Source organism: Emys orbicularis, chromosome 9 (assembly GCF_028017835.1).
Source record: "Emys orbicularis isolate rEmyOrb1 chromosome 9, rEmyOrb1.hap1, whole genome shotgun sequence".
Classification (NCBI taxonomy): domain Eukaryota; kingdom Metazoa; phylum Chordata; order Testudines; family Emydidae; genus Emys; species Emys orbicularis.
In genome coordinates, this window is record NC_088691.1 from 54,290,720 (window position 1) to 54,312,187 (window position 21,468).

The 21,468-nt window shown below is 50.5% G+C and overlaps 1 protein-coding gene across 2 annotated transcripts; it reads right to left on the reverse strand.

Moving 5' to 3' along the window:
• Window positions 1-9,484: 9,484 nt before the first annotated feature.
• On the reverse strand, window positions 9,485-21,038 carry CFAP410 (cilia and flagella associated protein 410). Of its 2 annotated transcripts, XM_065410630.1 has the most exons (7): window positions 20,924-21,038; window positions 17,604-17,622; window positions 16,516-16,562; window positions 13,210-13,439; window positions 12,172-12,343; window positions 11,578-11,671; window positions 9,485-10,733 (listed from the first exon to the last, which is right to left on the reverse strand). In XM_065410630.1, the coding sequence occupies exons 1-7, from the start codon at window positions 20,998-21,000 to the stop codon at window positions 10,605-10,607; spliced, it is 768 nt and encodes a 255-aa protein (XP_065266702.1). In that variant the 5' UTR covers window positions 21,001-21,038; the 3' UTR covers window positions 9,485-10,604. The 2 variants fall into 2 exon arrangements, with proteins under 2 accessions (XP_065266702.1, XP_065266703.1); XM_065410631.1 differs by lacking the exons at window positions 17,604-17,622; window positions 20,924-21,038 and adding an exon at window positions 14,953-15,001 and having other exon boundaries at window positions 16,516-16,554.
• Between the last annotated feature and the right edge of the window lie 430 nt (window positions 21,039-21,468).

Genomic DNA, 21,468 nt, shown 5'->3' on the forward strand with positions numbered 1-21,468 from the left:
AATTGTGATCAAGTCACCCTATAGCCTTTTTGTTAGATTCAAGGAGCTCAATTTATGTAATTTAGCACTAGAAGGCATGTTTTCTACTCCTTTAATCATTCTCATGGTCTTCTCTGAACCCCTCTCCATTTTGTCAACACTCTTCTTGAATTGTGGACACCAGACCTGGACACACTATTCCAGCAGCGGTCGCATCAGTGCCAAATACAGAGGTAATATAATCTCTTTATTCCTATTTGATATGTCCATTTATACATCTAAGATTTGGCCACAGAGTTGCACTGGGAGTTCACGTTCGGCTGATTATTCACCATAACCCTCAAATCTTTTTCGGAGTTGCTGCTTCCCAGAAGAGAATCCCCCATCCTGTAAGTATCTTTGTTCCTAGATATATACACTGACAGTTAGCCATATTCAAATGCATATTGTTTGCTTGCACCCAGCTTACTAAGACATCCAGGTTGCTCTGTATGATTCACCTGTCCTTGTCATCATTTCACTCCTCCAATCTTTGTATCATTTGCAAACTCTATCAGTGATGAGCTTGTTTTCTTCCAGGCCATTGACAAAAAAGCTAACATAGGACAGGGCCAAGAACCGAGCCCTATGAGACCTCACAAGAAACACACCCACTTGATGATTTCCCGTTTACAGTTACATTTTGAGACCGAGCAGTTAGACAGTCTTTAATCCATTTAATGCGTGTCATGTTGATTCTGTATTACTTAGTTTTTTAATTAAAATGTCTTACCATCCAAGTCAAATGCTTTACAGAAGTCTAAGCACGTTACATCAATACTATTATCTTTATCAACCAAACCTGTAATCTCATCAAAAAGTTAGTTTGACAGCATCTATTTTTCATAAACCCATATTGATTGGCATTATATTAGCCTCCTTTAATTCTTTATTTATTGATTCTTGTATCAGCCACTCCATTATCTTGCCCAGGATCGATGTCAGAGTGACAGACAGGTCATCCTGTTTACTATTTTTAAATACTGGCCCAACTTTAGTTATCCTCCAGTTTTTTAGAACTTCCTTAGTGTTCCAAAAGTTATTGAAAATCAACCTTAATAATCCAGCAAGCTCCTTGGCCAGCTCTTTTAAAACTCATATGGAAATTATGAGGACCTGACAAGACAAACTCAGGGTGGGGAAAAACAGAGGCACAGAGAAGCGAAGTGATTTGCCCAAGCAGAGCCAGGAATAGACCCTGTCTCCAAACTTGCCCTGTACATTACCGCTCATGGCTATTTGCTGTCAGAGTTCAAGGGGGAGGAAAATTGGTGGAGATAAGCAAAGCTAGAGCATCATTCCACCTACTCACATCACCTCATTGCTAAGCCAGGTAGAATAGATTGGACTGGGGAGAAAGGTCAGTGCATTAATCCCCATACACCATTCAACCCCATGGCACATCCTGGAAAGGACTCCTCTTTGAAAATCGTTCCTAAACCAGATGAAAAATGTCATTGCCTTTTGAACACAGTGCATGCCATAGCAAGAGTTTTTTGTCAAATTCTGCAGAGTGCTGGGCAATTTCATTAGAGTACAGCATTCTGCACAGTAAGGCCCCTCTGGGCTTACAGTATCCCATGTCCCAGTTCAGCAGTATCGTCTGCCAAAGCAGCTGAGTGGTAAGCCGTGCAGAGCAGTGAGCTGGAAAGGGGTGGATGACACTGGCTTGGCTGGAAAGTTTTTATTGCAGAGCTGTGGACTTTCTTTTTTGAAAAGCACCATTAACACTAGGCTCCATAGAACAGACAATTATATATTTATGAACAGCAGTAATTAGAAAAGAGAATTTAATCTTTTTGGCTACTTAGGTCTTGTCTACACTACGAGAGTACTTCGATTTTAGTTAATTCGACTATGTGGAATCGATATTACTAAGTCGAACGTGTGTGTCCACACTAAGGACAGTAATTCGACTTTGTGAGACTTTGTGAGTCCACACTAACGGGGCAAGCGTCGACATTGGAAGCGGTGCACTGTGGGCAGCTATCCCACAGTTCCCGCAGTCCCCCCTGCCCATTGGAATTCTGGGTCGAGCCCCAAATGCCTTCTGGGTAAAAAAATGTGTCGAGGGTGCTTTTGGGCGCCTGTCGTCATCCGTCCGTCACTCAAGCCCTCCCTCCCTCCCTCCCTGAAAGCGCCGGCGGGAAATCAGTTCGCGCGCTTTTCTGATTACTGACAGCGCGGACGCCACAGCAGTGCGAGCATGGATCCCGCTGCGACCATCGCTGCAGTTGTGGCAGTTCTCAACGCCTCGCAGCTTCTCCTCCACCTGTACCAGAGGCAGCTGCAGATCAATCATGAGAGGAGGCTACGGCACTACCGTGACGGCATGAAGTCGGACACTAGCTCCGACCTCTCTGAGAACATGAGACCCAGCGCCCAGGACATCTCGCTGTCACTGGGTCTTGTTGATACTGTTGAACGGCGATTCTGGGCCCGTGAAACCAGCACGGAATGGTGGGACCGCATAGTGCTGCAGGTCTGGGATGAATCCCAGTGGCTGCGCAACTTTCGCATGCGGAAGGGGACTTTCCTCGAACTGTGTGAGTTGCTGTCCCCTGCCCTGAAGCGAAAGGACACCCGGATGCGGGCAGCCCTGACTGTCCAGAAGCGAGTGGCCATAGCCCTCTGGAAGCTCGCAACGCCAGACAGCTACCGGTCCGTCGCTAACCAGTTTGGCGTGGGCAAGTCTACCGTGGGGGTTGCTGTTATGCAAGTAGCCAGGGCAATCGTCAAGCTACTGCTATCTAAGGTAGTGACCCTGGGAAACGTGGAGCTCATCAGAGATGGCTTTGCCGAGATGGGATTCCCAAACTGCGGTGGGGCTATAGATGGGACTCACATCCCTATCCTGGCACCGGACCACCAGGCTAGCCAGTACATCAACCGGAAGGGCTACTTTTCCATGGTGCTGCAAGCACTGGTGGACCATCGGGGACGTTTTACCAATATCTACGTTGGATGGCCTGGCAAGGTTCATGACGCTAGGGTGTTCAGGAACTCTGGTCTGTGTAGACGGCTGCAGGAAGGTCTTTACTTCCCGGACCACAAAGTAACTGTTGGGGATGTGGAGATGCCAACAGTCATCCTCGGGGACCCTGCATACCCGCTAATGCCCTGGCTCATGAAGCCCTACACTGGCGCACTGGACTCAGGGAAAGAACTATTCAACTACCGGCTCAGCAAGTGCAGAATGGTGGTGGAGTGTGCTTTTGGCCGTCTCAAGGGGAGATGGAGAAGCCTACTCACTCGCTGTGATCTCAGCGAGACCAATATCCCGATTGTGATAGCTGCTTGCTGTGTGCTCCACAATTTGTGTGAGAGCAAGGGGGAGACCTATATGTCGGGGTGGGAGGTTGAGGCAAATAGCCTGGCTTCTGATTACGTCCAGCCAGACAGCAGGGCGATTAGAAGATCACAGCGGGACACGCTGTGCATCAGGGAGGCTTTGAAAGCCAGGTTCCTGACTGAACAGGGTCTCCAGTGACTTTTTACTTTGTGGACACAGATGCTGAACCTGCCCCCGTTTCTTTACCCAGTTACTGTTGACTATCCTTCCAAGTTACATACCCCCTTCCCCACCTTCCCAACAAATAAAATCTGTTCTGTTCTGTTAATGAACAAGGTTCTCTTTTTTACTGTTTTCGCGGGAATGTTTTAAACCGGGGACGCAGACTGTGGCGGGGGGCGGGCTTAGTGTTTTGATGCAAATGATGCTTCTAAAGTCCGGGAATGACAGGCTCCGCAGTGCTGGATTGGTTGTTTCAACGCAGCCTGCCAGCAGTCCTGGGCGGGACTGGATGTATGTGTCGGCCAAGTGACTTTCTGGCAGGGGGCGGAGGGTAACAGATCCCCTGCTGCGTGGCTCTGTGATCCAGGATAAGGACCGCGGCATAGGATCTCTAACTGCCCTCCCCCGACACAAAGTCACAGATCAACCCCCTCGCACCCCAGAACAAGAAAACCGCCTCCCAGACTGACCAGGGTAACTGGTGACTGTGCTGTGTATGTGTCCTGATGCTGGACCTGCCCCCGCCTCTGTAGCCTGCTACAGGTGACTGTCCTGTCCAAGTAACAAACCCCTTCCCCCCCTTCAGACAGAATCCCCTCCAAAAGACACTCTCGGAAACAGTACTTAACAGAAACAGATGTTTTATTATGAACCGCACATGAAAAGGGGGGGGGAGGAGGAAACTTGGACATGGGCTAGTGTGAGATGGGTAGGAAAGGACTTTTCAAACTTAGGAACGAGAGCCTTCCATTGCTGCAGCAGTGTGCAGTGGCCGACTGACAGTTTTAACGGCCCTTGCCGCCCCTCCTTCTTTGTACTTTTGGTGAGGGGGGTGTGGGACTTGGTGGCGGGGGAGGGCGGTTAGAGATAGACAGCAGCAGTGCTCTGTCCTCCTGCCTCCGGTCTTGCAGAACATCCACTAGGCGCCGGAGCGTCTCCGTTTGCTCCCTCATTAGTCCAAGCAGGGTTTGAGTAGCCTGCTGGTCCTCCTGGCGCCACCTCTCCTCCCGTTCCATGACTGCTCTGTGCATTTGTGACAAGTTCTCCCTCCACTGTGTCGTCTGGGCTGCCTGCTCTCGTGAGCACTCCATAAGTTCATAAAACATGTCTTCCCGCGTTTTTCTCTTCCTTCTTCTAATCTGCGCTAGCCTCTGGGAGGGTGATGCCAGGCTGGGTTGGGAGACAGTGGCAGATGTGTCTGTGGGAATGGGAAAAAGGGAGTAAATTCCTGAGACAGATAAATGAAGTTGCTAACAAAGAGCATAGTCTTTCTCTGTGAACAACACCATGCACTGCACCTTTCACATGCGCACTCAGGACAAGGTCGAATTTTCGGCCCTCGCCTTATGTGTCTGGGGTCCTGCAGTTGCGATCAGAGAAGCGTTGCAGGACACCTCTACTTCTGCTGCAGGAAAACATGGTAAGCCGTAGACTTGTGGCAGCTTAAACATGTAATAGTAGCACTGGGCTCCTTTCGCACTGAATGCAAGGCCACTCTCTGCTGGCAGCAATCAGGGAAGCATGAGCTCTGCCCCTGTCCCACCACCTCGCAGCTGTCCCCGGGAAAGATCCCTGTATGCTGCCCCTCTGCCGCCTCCACCGCGTGGCTGTAAAGCAGTCCCAATACTAACATTCCCCTCCCTAATTTAAAGCAGGGCGTCATGTGTGACATTACACTCATGAGGATCTCGGAGACCGAGAGGGGAAGGATGCTGCGTGAGAGCATGCAGAGGCCTGGGCCGTATGCCGCCATGCTGTGCCGCGCACTGATCCCCGACTACCTGATGGACTCATGGCGTGGGAACGTGTCTTACCACGGGGGACCGAACAAGATCGCCCTGCCGTGGAACCTCATGCGCATGCTGGAGCGGTACCTCCAGGAGAGCTATGCCGAGCTATCCCAGGAGGACTGTCTGTCCATTCCCGGGCACATTGACCGCCTTTTCATTTAAGTTCAGCATAACGGACTACAGAGTGGAGCGTCCTGTGGTGGACTAATCATGAATATCCGGACAGTACTTGATTTTCTATACATAGTTAGGATTAAATAGTTCAGTAAGCCAACTAAATCATGAACAACAAATTACTAATATAGTTAATATTCCTGTTTTGTTATAAATAAAAGTTTCTATGTTTAAATGAGTGACTGAAAAGCCCATTCTTAACAATATAAATATTCCACTTATGTTAAAATGAAATGTTTAGATGTTTAAAGCACTCACTCCTTGATCCTTCCCCTGATTCGGTGTCCGGGGTAAGGGCTGTGGACGGTTGGTAGGGGATCTCGGTAAGGGTGATGAAGAGCTCCTGGCTGTCGGGGAAATCAGCGGTGCAAGCGCTGTCGACTGCCTCGTCCTCCTCATCTCCTTCCTCATCTTCCCCGTCACCTAACATTTCCGAGGAGGAACCGGCCGTGGACAATATCCCATCCTCGGAGTCCACGGTCAGTGGTGAGGTAGTGGTGGCGGCCGCACCTGGGATGGAATGCAGTGCCTCGTAGAAACGTGATGTGTGGGGCTGGGATCCGGAGCGTCGGTTTGCCTCTTTGGTTTTTTGGTAGCCTTGTCTCAGCTCCTTGATTTTCACGCGGCACTGCGTTGCATCCCGGCTGTATCCTCTCTCTGCCATGGCTTTAGAGATCTTCTCGTAGATCTTTGCGTTCCTTCTTTTGGAGCGCAGCTCTGAAAGCACGGACTCATCGCCCCACACAGCGATGAGATCCAAGACTTCCCGATCAGTCCATGCTGGGGCCCTCTTTCTATTAGATTGCACGGCCAACTCTGCTGGAGAGCTCTGCATTGTTGCCAGTGCTGCTGAGCTCTCCACGCTGTCCAAACAGAAAATGAGATTCAAACTGGCCAGACAGGAAAAGGAATTCAAATTTTCCCGGGGCTTTTCCTGTGTGGCTGGTCAGAGCATCCGAGCTCGAAGTGCTGTCCAGAGCGTCAACAGAGTGGTGCACTGTGGGATAGCTCCCGGAGCTATTACCGTCGATTTCCATCCACACCTAGCCTAATTCGATATTGCCATTTCGAATTTAGCGCTACTCCTCTCGTTTTCGAGGATTACAGAAGTCGAATTTAAAAGAGCTCTATTTCGAACTAAGTAGCTTCCTGGTGTGGACGGGTGCAGGGTTAATTCGATGTAACGGCGCTAAATTCGATATAAGCTCCTAGTGTAGACCAGGCCTTAGAGAATTACAGAGAAGATGACAGCATCATTTTATGGCTCATGAGTTCTGACCCGTAGCTGTTTCAAACTCTCCTAGTGCTGGGAGAGAAATAACAGAACTGATTTCAGTTGCACAGATTAAAGGACAGTTGTGAAGGAGATTGAGAAATGCTGTTCAGCTCTGCAGGAAAAAGCACGGAAAAAATGGAAGTGCGGGATTGGAGCCTTTGGAATGGACCCTGAGAACAGAGTGCAGGAGTGTGGACTAAAAACCTAGATCCTTAGATCCTTGAAGGTATTTAGGGGCCTAACCCCCACTGAAATCAATGGGACTTAGGCCCCTAAATACCTATTGAGGATCTGGACCTAAATTAGCAAAGTCAAAGACTGATCTCCTATACAAAGGCCAGGTTAATGGGCCATGTGCAAGGGACCTCCCCAACGTTGGGGACCAGAATCCTCTCCCCAGGCCTGGCAATGACAGGGAAGGACATCCATGCTACATCTACAGTGGTGAGGTCTGGCCAATGGAACAATGTAGTATGTAGACCCCGACCCTGCTGTGGAGAGGGGCACTGAAGAGCAGAGTGGTATTAGTGAAGCCCGCATTGCAGGTGTTGTGCTAGTCCAGAGGTGGGTAAACTACGGCCTGCGGGACCATCCTGCCCGGCCCCTGAGCTCCTGGCCCAGGAGGCTAGCCCCGGCCCCTCCCCTGCTGTTCCCCCCTCCCTCACATCCTCAGCTCGCTCGCTCCACCGCTGGCGCAATGCTCTGGGCGGTGGGGCTGTGAGCTCCTGGGGAAGCGCAGCTGCAGAGTCCGCCCTGACCCGGTCTCTGTGCTGCATGGTGGCGGCGTGGCTGGCTCCAGCCGGGCGGCGCAGCTGTAGCACTGCCAGCCACTGGTGCTCCAGGCAGCGTGGTAAGGGGGCACAGAGCAGGGGGGTTGGATAGAGGGCAGGGGAGTTCGGGGTGGTGGTCAGGGGGTGGGGTGTGGATAGGGGTCGGAGGGAACAGGGGGTTGAATGGGGGCAGGGGTTCTGGGGGGGCTGTCAGGAATGAGAGGAGGGGTTGGATGGGTTGGCGGCGGTTCGGGGGCGGTCAGGGGACAGGAAGCGGGGGTGTGTGAATGGGGCAGGAGTCCCGGGGAGGCCGACAAGAAACAGGGGGGGTTGGATCGGGCAGGAGTCCCGGGGGGGGAGCAGATAGGAGGTGGGGGCTGGGCCACGACCCCCTCCCCTAACCGGCCCTCCATACAATTTACGAAACCTGATGCGGCCCTCAGGCCAAAAAGTTTGCCCACCCCTGTGCTAGTCTGTAATCCGTTCAGCATTCAGCGCCCTGCGCTGTGTATCCCAAAGAGAGGGTACCTATGTGGCACTGGGGCTGACGTCGCACTTGGAAGAACATATGATTATATTAACTCAGCCCCTCACTCCATTGGGTGGCATCCCTGGCACGATGTAGAAGAACACAACTGTTGCCTTGAGCTCTGCGTTAGAGGAGACGAAGAGCCTCAGCTTTTTACCAGCCAATTAGACTGAGTTGCAGCCAGAGGTGAAAGTAAGCCGGTACGCCCCGGCAAGAACCAGTACGCCAGACCGGACCGGCTTCCCCAGGCGGCAATTTAAAGGGCCTAGGGCTCCCAGCACTGGCTGGAGCCTGGGCCCTTTAAATTGCTGCCAGAGCCCCCGGGTAGCGGAGGTGGTCGGGACCCCCGGGGCTCTGGTGGCAATGTAAAGGGCCCGGGGCTCTCCTGCGGTAGCAGCAACTGGGAGGCCCTGGCCCTTTAAATCACCGCCAGAGCCCTGCCGCCGCTACCCCAGGGCTCCGGCAGCAGGGCTCTGGTGGCAATTTAAAGGGCCCAGGGCGGTAGCAGCAGCCGGAGCCCCGGGCCCTTTAAATCGCCACCCGAGCCCTGGGGTAGCGGCAGCGGGGCTGTGGCGGCAATTTAAAAGGCCCGGGGCTCTAGCTGACGCTACTGCCCGGGCCCTTTAAATCTCCACCGGCTCTGGCAGCGGGGCTCGGGCGGCGATTTAAAGGGCCCAGGGCTCTGGCTGCTGCTACTGCCCCCTTAAATTGCCACCGGAGCCCTGCTGCTGGAGCCAGCGGAGATTTAAAGGGCCCGGGGCGGTAGCAGCGGCTGGGAGCCCCGGGCCCTTTAAATCACCGCCAGAGCCCCTGCCGCCGCCGCTGCTAAACCAGGGCTACAGCAGCAGGGCTCAAGCAGCGATTTAAAGGGCCTGGAGCTCTGCTGCGGTAGCGGCGGCCGGAGCCCCGAGCCCCGGGGCTCCCAGCCGCCTCTGCAGCTGGTAGCGCCGGCAGTAATTTAAAGTGCCCGGGGGTCTCAGCCACCACTACCGCAGCCAGAGCCTGGGGCCCTTTAAATCTCAATTTAAAGGGCCTGGGGCTCTAAAGGCCCCGCCCTTTCCGGTTGAGGCCCCGCCCCCTGCCCAGGACTCTGAAGTACCGGTAAGTCCTTTACGTTACTTTCACCCCTGGTTGCAGCACTTGGTTTTAAAGCAGGATTCTCTGCTCCAACCCTCAGAAATGATCAAAGCAGCTCAGCACTACATAGATGTAATAGGTGCATGTGATATTTGCAACAACAAGGTTAGCTATTTACGTGGCCAAGTTGGTAGGGCACAGCTGAGGCTGCCTGGATCCTCTCCCCTTCACAAGTGCAGAGTGAGGTTAGTATATGTGATGCTTAACAGAATCACTTTGATCACCCATATTCCAAGTACCCTCAATAGCACCAGACATGATTTGACAGACTCCATCTAATAGGGACAGCATTTTATTTAGTATTTAACAGTTCTGTACACTTTTAAGAAGTTCAGCCTTGTCAGTAAAGAACAATTCCATCCTTCTGTCTAAGCAGATCTCCCAGCAAACATCCCCAGCTTGTTTTTGTCTCAACTGCTACCACGGTCAGAACACCTGGGCTATCCTTCTCTGCACTAGTTGTAAATATTTTTTAGCTGCTTTGAAGACTGAAGGAGTGAGTGGTGATGGAAAGCAGAGAAATTTCAGCATACAGGAAAGAGTCATTTACCACGCAGAATCTTGAATTTAAGCTCAGTTGCAACAAGATAATCTTTGGAGTTTACCCCTTTGACTGGACAAGAAGCTGCTGACTAGGAAAGGGTAGGAATTGAAAATAAACTAACAGTTTGACACTGAGCTTCAAAAACTGCACCAAAAATTTAAGAGTTAGTGATTCTTTTTAGGACGTCTGTTCAGAAGTCTGTTTCTGTGAAACCTCATCTTTATTGGCAGAAGTTGCTTTCAGTCTCCTCCCACTCTTGAAGGCATGGCATAAGCCCTTGCTGCGATACTACACTACCAGAGAGGCAGAGGAAAGGAACTATAGGGCTTTGCCCAAGCATTATTCTGATAAAGCCACTCTTGGAACAAATCTAATAGCAATGGCATTTGTAGCTGCTGGGCAGGTCTCTCCTCCACTCCCTTTCATCAGCACAAGCACAGCTATCTTTCTCCTCCCTTCTTCACCGGTTGCTTTACCCCAGCTCACCTTTGTTTTCTGACTCCCTTGTGAGTCCTAGGGGAGCACCGAGTTAGACTGCATGGATTCAGCCATGTGAGTTATGAGCATAATAGAACCTGTTATGCGGGATGAAAGCATGCTGCAAGATTGGCTCAGAAGCTCCCAGCACAGGCATGGCATGCACAGCCAAGGGGGATGTCATGTGTTACAAGAGTTGATTTCTTCCTACGGTCAGTACCGCCCCCTCCCAGTCCACCCCAGGTAAAGTGCAGCAGGCTATAGAGAGGATTTTACTGTAGCCTGAAGTGCATGTGGGCAGAACTGGTGCTGCCGGTCTGGTTCCGGTTCTGTGGGCCCAGAAAGTGGCTGCTTTGGAGAATTCTGCAATGGGCACTATCGCTCTTCCTGAAGCTCCTTCTTCTGTAAAGCTTGGAGTCTCTTCCCCACTGTTTGGTGGATGATTTCCAGGCCCTCTGTGTCCAGCTCTTTCATGAGCAGCAGGATAGCATTGAGGATGTTGTTCTGTCAAGACAGGACGGACATTGTTTCTACTATAGAGGTACAGACTCTGACCCAGCAAGCTGATGGGTCATTTAGGGGCTGATTTTCAAAGATTACTAGATTGTTTTTTGCACCCTTCTAAATTCTCTGCTCCTCTGCCTGGTTGTAGGAAGACAGTGCCCTTCTACTGAGAAGGCCACTCCCTATGGGTGCCAAATCCAAGGCCTGCGGAATAGACACCTGCAGCTCTGTGGACAAGTACCGCAGCTGGCTGCAGGGGGAGAAATAAAATAGGCCAAGACCGGTCTAGAACACATTCTGACCTTCCTTTATTCACTGAGGTGATGGCCGTGAGCCCAAGCCACACTCAGAGTCCCATCCAGGCCAGATACGCGCTCTGTGAAACTTACTCCCATAGAGTAGCATTGCCACCCACTGGCCACAACTGGTGAGGAGAATCAAGGCCATATTTTCTATATGAAAGATGGCTATTAAATTGATAGTAGAGATTAACCTATGATTATCCGATGGGATCAATCCTGGCCCCTTTTCTTATTAAAGGCATTACAGTATCATAGATTCACAGGCTAATCTCCAGTGTATGCTCCCCAACACCTACGGATGGATCTCAGGGACTAGCTAGCCACAGCTCAACAGCAATTCTGCCACAAATCAACAGCCTGCAAGACACTTATCCCAAAGGCACGCGACCAGCACCCACTTCCCACCCGGAAAGTTCTATGCAGCTTTGGGTGCACCCAAATCTGGTACTACAAAGTTGTGCATTTTCTGCATCCAGAGATTTATTCTTTAAACTTGCTTGAAACATTAGAAAGCAGCAACTTTAGTCTTTAAATACACTCACCCTCTTCTTCCTGCTGCCATCAGTCTCCCTGGGTGAAAAGGAGGAAAATTTATCTCTGGGAACAGGCTTCATGCCAAGCTGCTCTCGAATCTTGCTGTGGGGGAAAAAAGGCAGTACACAAAATATGAGAGCACCCAATGCCAGAAGGAGCCTGCCCCCAGCACTGTCTGGAATGACAGGATCCAATTCCCAATGCTGGAACTAGAGGAATGATGCTAACTGGGACCACAGACCTGAGTCTACATTGCACGTTTGGATAACAGGTGGCACATTTAAAAAAGATAAGTGAGATGGACCATAATTCACAATTCAATATGAAGATCCCTCCCCTTTCATGCACACACATAGCTGTTGTACTGCAAAATAGGAAGCAGCCTATGGAAGGACCTATTCCATACGCACAAGGCCAGGTTCTCAGCTAGTGTAAAATCAGCACAGCTCCATTGTCTTCAGCAGTGCTATGGGGATTTGACCAGCTGCGGCTGTGGCCCATGGTATGTTGGGGTTGGTTGTCAGGAGTATTTTTGGTAGAATCCCCCATGTGACATACAAGCTTAGCAAAGGAATCCCAACAATTAATAACTGAGCCCTCACTTTGTCTCCTCCAGGGTGAAATTCAGATGTTCATTCTTTGGCTCCGTTGTGCACTCAGTGGTACTTGATTCATTGGCCTCTGGGCAGCCGTTCTCCAGATTTCGCTTAGCTGGGGGTGCAGTGATCTCCTCCCCATCTACCAGGGCCTGTGACAATTCTTCTTCTGTCACAGCTTCCAAAAACATACAAGCACATGTTAGAAGCCCAGTTTGATGCTCTAGGGAATTCTATCAACATGGGAAACAGACCATTGTTCTAATTTGGAATGTATTACTGCAACAAGTAGTGTAACAAACTACGCACGAGACAGCATGTAGTCAGCTTGTACGAGAGCAGGGATATAAGGGATACCCCCTAACTATCAGCCTGTCTTCATTTCCCCCTTTCTTCTGCAGCAAAGCCTAAAGGGGAAATCTCTGGCAGCCCTACCTCCTCCAAATAAAGAGGGATACTGAAGGAGAGGTTTCACTGTGGCCTCTTGGAGCCCTCCCCCTTTTTCCCAGCAGCAGGATCTGCAGATAGACTGTGGGATGCATAAGCTCTTGTTTTGACAGCAGAAAATCCCTTTACCAAACAGAACGACATGTCCTACTTTCTTTGACAGTGGGAGCAGAGCCAGTTACAGCATCTGTGTTTTGCAAGAGCAAACGACAGTCCCCTAACAAACTAACTGGTGGCACAGTATCTGAGATAATGACTGTGAAGACATTGGTCACAAATTCCCTGTGTGGTATTGTTAACTACTGCTGTGCAGAGAGGGTAAAGGATAGGACAGTTTGAAAACACTGGCTGACAACATAGGCAGAGCTACCTGCACCGTTCTGTACAGAGCACTGCTGAGGGGATTACTGTTGTGCTGTCTTATCCCACACAAGAGCCAACAGAGAGAGTTTCATTACGTAAAGTACTCAGCTGTTTTAGGGTGTGTACGTTGAATTTCCAACAAACCCAACCAAGACTCTCCCTAAGGGTCAGGGCAGTTCAGAACCCTGGTTTTTCTGAAACTTTCTGCCACTGACTCTATTCTGAGATTCCCACCTTGGTTGTCAAGCTTCTGAAGGTTGGGGAGGTTGCGCAGCACAGTCATTCTGTAGCGGTGGGGGTCTGGACCACAACAGGGATTCTCAGACAACCACAGGACCCTCAGCCGGGGCAGGTTTTTCAGATGGAAGAGCTCGTTCAGACTCGGGATTCTGTTCTTCCTCAGATAGAGCTCACTCAGGTTCTGGCACTGACTCATTGGCTCCAGGCTGAAGATACTGTTCACACTGGACAGAGATTACACAGACATCAGAAATGAGTCTCTGGTTTCCAGCCTTAGAAATTACCAGCTCCACCCTCAATATAATTTTCAGGCAGAAGCAGGACCTCTACAACACTGTAGCTCTTCAGTCCTAGTTTCTGCATCATCCCAACAGTGGGAGCCTGAAAGCCTCCTCCAAGATAGTGCAGTGCATTCTGCATGCCCAGTTGCCAAACACAAATAGGTTGAGATAGCATTTGGTAACAAAAAATAGTTTACCAACCAGAGAGGCCAATTGTGCTACTTTTAGGGCCCTAAAAATACTATCCAGCAGTCAGCTAGCAGAAACAGGTTCACATAAACATAGCCAGCTTGCTTTGCCCTTCTGAACGCTCCACTTCATCACACTGCCTCTGGAACTCCTCCCCTCCTTTCCCTCCAGTATTTTCCTTTTAATGTTAGCACTGTCACTCACATCTCTTGGTCTTGAAAAGACATTTTTGCTGAGACTGTACTCCTGAGCATGAAAGCTCAGATGGGCTCCACAGGCTCCTGCTGCCAAGGGACAGGTCAGTGGAAAAGAGAAAAGCAGTTTCCAAGAAGGAACTATGTTCATCCTGCTCTTATTTCTCTTTATAGCTTCTCCCCTGAGCCATGGCAGCAGGCATCTTCAATGCATGGAATGCTTCAGGACCCAAGCACTGACTGGGGTGGCTATGGAGCTATGCAGACACTCCAAGGCAGTAGTGAGCAACCTGCGGTCTAGCAGGGTAATCCGCTGGCGGGCTGCAAGACAGTTTATTTACATTAACCGTCCGCAGGCACGGCCGCCCACAGCTCCCAGTGGCCACGGTTCGCTGTTCCCGGCCAATGGGAGCTGCGGGCAGCAGCGCAGGCTACAAGGAAGTGCTGGCCACCGCTGCTTCCTGCAGCTCCCATTGGCCAGGAACGGCAAACCGTGGCCAATGGGAGCTGCAGGCAGCCGTGCCTGCGGACAGTCAATGTAAACAAACTGTCTCGCAGCCCGCCAGTGGATTACCCTGACGGGCCACGTGTGGCCTGTGAGCTGCAGGTTGCCCACCACTGCTCCAAGGTATGGCTGAGACCCAAAGGCAGGGGCTAGTTTGGCAGGAGTCAGAGACCTGTTTTGAAGAAGGCAGGTATGTCAGTGGGAGAGGGGGAAAGCAACAATAAGCAGCTAATGTTAACGAGGCACTTTGAATTAAAATGCCAAGAGGTTTTTCTTTTTTTAAATAGTGAAAGGAACACAGGGTTACAGAGATGAGCAGATTCCTGGCTCCTTGCTTAATTCTGTAAACAGCTCTTGCTCACTACAACCATTTATTGGCTGTTATATCCTCTTTCTGCAGAAGCTCCTCATACACACCCAAGAGCAGTTCTTGCATGCTCCACAAACCAAATGGCTTTAAGGTTAAGATTTTAGAAGCTTCACAGATTTTTCAGTATAGTTTGCAAGATCTATATTCCAAGGTGCCAAAAGAAGCTGAGAGAGAATCCAGAAGAATTTCAATACAAACCTTCTCCAACCTGGTACAAGTTTCATGACACTGTGTGGGGTCAGCAGACCTGCAGAATCCAATCAGGAACATGGAATAGGATTTAGCTATAAGGGAGAATGTGACGTTGCACTCCATATGTTTATGGAAATATGCTTATGAGTGTAAATATAATGTAACTGGAATATGATTTATGCAAAAGGTCTCTTGTAAGGTATCATTACAAAGCTTATAATCTACTGAGTGTGTTCAACCTATTTGTATGAATGTATCATTCCTGTATCTGAAGCTAGAAATATGAAGTATTACTTTGAAGTCCTATTGTAATTATGCAAAGTGTGGGCCATTAATGGTGGCTTGGAATCTTGATGGCTCCCATTGACTAGAAGAATTGGTTGTGAATGGCTCCGTTTACTTGCAAACCTTCCTGGGGACGTGCAGGCCAGCCCTGGAAGAACGAAGGCTAGGGTTTCACAGGACATGTGACCATGTCACATGATACTGGAATCCATCTTAAACCTGGTGCTTTTTCATTTAGAAGGAGGGGTGGGGACCCAGAGAGGGACAAAAGATTCCCGCCTTGAGCCAAAGATATAAAAGGGGGTGGAACAGAACAAAAGTGGCTGCCAGTTATGAGAAATCCCCCAGTTAACACCTGAGCTGGAACTAACACTGACTGTACCAGGGGAAAGGATTGGGCCAGACTAGGAAGGAGTCTAGTCTGTGAAAGAAGGTTATTGGAGATATTACCTGCATCAGTTTCTTAATGTATTAAGCTTAGACTTGCATGTTTTTGCTTTATTTTACTTAGTGACTTACTTTGTTCTGTCTGTTATTACTTGAAACCACTTAAATCCTACTTTTTATATTTAATAAAATCACTTTTGTTTATTAATTAACCCAGAGTAAGTGATTAATACACGGGGGAGCAAAGAGCTGTGCATATCTCTCTATCAGTGTTACAGAGGGTGGACAATTTATGAGTTTACCCTGTATAAGCTTTATACAGAGTAAAACGGATTTATTTGGGGTTTGGATCCCGTTGGGTGTCTGGGTGCTGGAGATAGGTGACTTGCTAAGCAGTTTTTGATTAAAGTCTGCAGCTTTGGGGGTGTGGACTAGACCTGGGTCTGTGTTGCAGCAGGCTAGCGTGTCTGGCTCAACAAGGCAGGGTTCTGGAGTCCCAAGCTGGCAGGAAAAATGGGCTCAGAGGTAATCTCAGCATGTCAGGTGACAGTCCCCAGGGGGTCTCTGTGACCGAACCCGTAGCAGAGAATATGAAGCTTTACACTTCACCTCAGAGTTATTTCCCTCCAAAATGAATCCTCCCTTCCCTCCCCCCAATACAGAATGCAGGTTTACATAATTTCCAGATAGCCTTGGAAATAAATGCTCTCTGCACCGCTCTCCCCGAGGTAACGCAGCCTGACTTAGTACTGGAGATCAGGCAGGCAGAAGCACAGCCACAAGGTCAGTAAGGAGTAAAGTACCAAAGGCATAGTGCTATATTGTAGTCATCTGCATGACACAGGATTTCCTGTGTTCTATCAGCTGCTGCTCTCAGGCTGGTAGTTTGACACCCACCTGAATGTGATCACTTCAATGTTTGGTAGTTCACGGCATATTGAAATCTAGACAGAGAAAGATGCAATAAAGAACTGTACTTTTTCTAAAGATGTCTGTCTATAATCAGGTGCTTATTCATATAGCTCCACGAACGTGCTAGTTGATTTGATACTCTAATCAATGGGTTTACATCAATGTCAGTCTAACCTGATTGTACACAGGGAGAGTTTTCTGGACCCAGCCACTCCTCTTTTTCAGTCCCCAAGCACAGTGTAGCCAGTATCTATTCCATCTTCTCCCATGCCCAGAAACACAGATAAACATACGCTCATATTGTGCACGGAAAATAAGACATGGTTCTGTTCCTCTCCTCCAAATGCTCAGAACATGTGACAAGTGCTCACTGTACTGATATTCTTTTGGTGCTGTCAGATCCCCCATCAATACACACATAAAGGGCTCAGCTCTCCTCGCACATGACCTTCCCAGCTAAGAAGAGGACCTGTACCCTCAGGGTATGTCAGGTGGGAGGGTGCTTCTGAGTATGGGTAGACAGACACGCACTAGCTCTGCTCGAGCTAGCATGCTAAAAATAGCAATGTGGCTGTGGTGGCCTGGGCTAGCCACCCAAGGGCGACCCAGCACATTGGATGGGTTTGTACTTGAGCCGCTAGCTTGAGTCACCATGGTCTCACTGCTATTTTTAGTGAGCTAGCTCGAGCAGAGCTAGCAAATGTGTCTACCCGTGCTAGGAAGCATGCTCCCAGTTGCAGTGCAGATGTACCCTAAATTAGTCCCCAAGCTCTCACAGCTGTAGAGAGGTGTAAGGCTAGCGCGCTTTCTTACTCCCAAGCACACCGAAGGGATACCTGGCTCCCTCCATTCCCAAGTGAGGCAGCAGAGCCCACCCCAACACTTGGCAGCAATTTGCTATGCACTATATCAATGGCCAGTGCTCTGCCATTGGGACTAACTGCCAACAAAAGGGGCCTAGATCTCAAGGAATGAGTCTTAATCATACCTGACTTTAGGGAAATGTTAGAGATTTGTTTGGGGAAGGGGTCCTGGAAAAGGCTGATTTTAAGAATTGCAAGAATAGTACTTACATCTGTGAGGAAGCTGCCCCTGCAAGAGAAAAATAAACCACTTTGAATAGTGACAAGAAAGCAGAGAATTAATTTAGAAATATTTTAAAAAGAGGCCTTACACCGAGTGAAAAGATGCAATGTATGGAAAAAGCCATGGCTGAGTGAAAGAATGTGTTTTTAAAATCTACATTATCTTAAAGAACTGGATTCTCAGAGGTGTCTTTTCATTTTTTTGAGCAACAGGGATGCCAGGTATCAGAACATTTCCTGTCCTTCCTCCCAACTCTGATCCTTAAGGAACCTCTGCCACCCCAGCTGTCCTTCAACCACATAGGATGTAAGCTCAACTGGTGCTTTATTCCATAAGGCACTAAATAAAGATTCTGCAACAGCCCAAATGGGGCATGACAGTTTTATTGTTTCCACTCTCCCCTGTAGTCTCAGCTGCATAAAACTATGCTTCCACACAATCAGTAGCTACTCCATCTCCTCATGAGCATACCATGTGGCTGGAAGGTAAATACACTCCTTCCAGACTGCTAAGACAATTCAGAACCATCTGTCATGTCAGCAAGTGTGAACCCTGCCAGCTCTGACCATACAGCCATGTTTAAACTGTTTTCTGTAGATCATTTTATAATACAGTTTGATCAGCTGATGTGGATAGGACCAAGCTGCGTTCATCATGATTTGGTCCTATCCTCAGCAGCTGGCCAAAGAGTTCAGGGGGGATTGTGTTTAATTACTGTTAGGAGATCCATGTAGGAGGCACTTTTCCCCTCCTCCCCCACATACAATAATAGCTGGCAGTATGCATTGAACTGAGTATGAGTTTCATTTCATGTGTGGGATAATTGCACCAACTAAGGCAACACTAAACACAGATATAGAAACTCAAGAATTCTAAATGCAAAACTCCATGTTTAACTCTTAATCTTTAAATTGTATTAAATACCCAAAGTCAGGAAAATTTAAAGTTAAGGTTCAATTCTCTCAGCAATGTTGATTCAGCCACATTGTCAGCCTCATTGTGCTGTTATGCTGGGAATTTAATACATTTAAAAAACTTCAAAGGCAATTTGTCCAAGGAAAATCTGGATCTCAGATTTGAGAGTGTGACAAACTATGATTGTCCCAAATAAGACCTGCCCTCATATGTAATTCTGCACTTTCAGGAGAGCACATGCACTCTCTCAGTACAAAATAGGATGCAATTGATCTAGTATAGCCAGAGGAGAATTTTCACTGCCCAGTTCACATGTTGTTAAAGATTCATTTTTGTGTCATTGGTTGAATTTAAACAAAAATAAGCGACACACCTCAGCCTATGTTTTAACCTACCAGGCTGTCAATGCACCTAGGATTATTTAATTACAGAGCAGCAGTGGTTTTGCTGACAGTAAATCCTTTCATTTCACATATTTGGTTTGGGCTTTTGCTTATCCTGCACTGGTAAGCAACAGTTTCCCTAGACTGACTGTTGTGTGTCTCTTTAGACAGCATGGGAACATGGCCAACATTGCTATGGAATTTTTTTTTAATTCATATCTTCCTAATTCCAAGGCCAGAAGTGACCATTGTGATCAGCTACTCTGACCTCCTGTATAACACAGGCCACTGAACTTCACCCCAAAAATTCCTAGACCACAATTATTTTACTTGTAAGCAATTACATACTCAAGCTTAACACTGAATATATATAATTTATGGTGCATTTATTGAACTATTCTATTGAAGATAAATAAGAATGTCAGTGTGAGTGAAGGAAATGTGTATATCCTCCTGGGTCTGCACTCTGTGAGGAAATAATTGCCAAATTGGGATCAGTAACTACTGGTAGCCAGCCAAGCAAGTGTGATCATTCCCATAATGCCGATTATATTAACATGTTTATCTTCAACATGTTTTACAAACATTGCTGGGTAAATTGTATTCTCTTTGGTGCAAGGTAGCTCTGGGGAGAGGGGCTGGCTGGTCCATGGGAAGGGTTTGACAGCATAGAATCATAGAATATCAGGGGTGGGAGGGACCTCAGGAGGTCATCTAGTCCAACCAGGGCAGGACCAATCCCCAGACATCTTTTTACCCCAGTTCCCTAAATGGCCCCCTCAAGGATTGAACTCACAACCCTGGGTTTAGCAGGCCAATGCTCAAACCACTGAGCTATCCCTTCCCCCGGCAAGCCTGGGTTCAGAATGAGACCCCATTTGGTCAGGACATTGAATCAACCCCCCCGCAGAGAGAACATGGGTGGCTGGGATTGCTGCTGGGCCTCTCCAGCAATGCCCCAGAATAACCAGCCAGCCACCCAGCTAAAGGAGTCTGCTGGCTTCAGGGTCAGCCAATACACCATGAGGGGCAACGAACAGCCCTTCAGCCCATGTCCTCCCCCACGCTATGTGCCCCTCCTCAGCCTGTTACCCCCATCCCGATCTACCCCACCCCCCGCTCCGCCCACTGTCCCCATCCCGAGCTACCCCACCCCCCGCTCCGCCCACTGTCCCCATCCCGAGCTACCCCACCCCCCGCTCCGCCCACTGTCCCCATCCCGAGCTACCCCCCCCCGCTCCGCCCACTGTCCCCATCCCGAGCTACCCCCCCCGCTCCGCCCACTGTCCCCATCCCGAGCTACCCCCCCCCGCTCCGCCCACTGTCCCCATCCCGAGCTACCCCCCCCGCTCCGCCCACTGTCCCCATCCCGAGTTACCCCACCCCCCGCTCCGCCCACTGTCCCCATCCCGAGCTACCCCACCCCCCGCTCAGCCCACTGTCCCCATCCCGAGCTACCCCACCCCCCGCTCCGCCCACTGTCCCCATCCCGAGCTACCCCACCCCCCGCTCCGCCCACTGTCCCCATCCCGAGTTACCCCACCCCCCGCTCCGCCCACTGTCCCCATCCCGAGCTACCCCACCCCCCGCTCCGCCCACTGTCCCCATCCCGAGCTACCCCACCCCCCGCTCCGCCCACTGTCCCCATCCCGAGTTACCCCACCCCCCGCTCAGCCCACTGTCCCCATCCCGAGCTACCCCACCCCCCGCTCCGCCCACTGTCCCCATCCCGAGTTACCCCACCCCCCGCTCCGCCCACTGTCCCCATCCCGAGTTACCCCACCCCCCGCTCCGCCCACTGTCCCCATCCCGAGCTACCCCCCCCGCTCCGCCCACTGTCCCCATCCCGAGTTACCCCACCCCCCGCTCCGCCCACTGTCCCCATCCCGAGTTACCCCACCCCCCGCTCCGCCCACTATCCCCATCCCATGGGCCCCCATCCCGAGTTACCCCGCTCCCCCCAGCGGCGCCGCGCCCGGGGGCGGGGCAGGGCCGAGCCGGCCCCTCACCAGCAGTTGAGCTTGCGGACACTGTCCAGCTCGGCGGCCTTGGCGCGGGCCAGCACCGCCTTGCGCGTCAGCTTCATGGCCCCGGCCCGGCCGCGCCGCGTCTCCAGGAGCGGAGGCAACGCGTCGGACGCGTCTCCAGGGGCGGGGCCGGGCGCGGCCGCCATCCCAACGCTTCCCCGCTTCCGGCTCCGGGGCTGACGGCTGCTGCGCGGCCTGTGGTGCCCCGCCCACTGACGGGGACCGCAGAGGGCTATCCGCAACGCGGGCCAGAACCAGTGTATCCAGGGGCGGGGCTACGGCTGCCTCCAAGGGTGGGCGGGACTGCTGCGAGGCGGGGATAGCGGTGTATGGGGTGCCCCCTAGTATAGCGGGGAGGGGGTGCCCGGTGCAGGGGGTGGGGGTGTTGGGGTATCCCCATTATGAAGAGGAGGGGCTGTCCCATGCTGGGGGTGGGGGTGTTGGCGTACCCCCATTATAAAGAGGAGGGGCTGTCTGGTGCAGGGGGTCTTGGGGTGCCCCCTGTGAGGTTCCCCTGGTGTTATCTG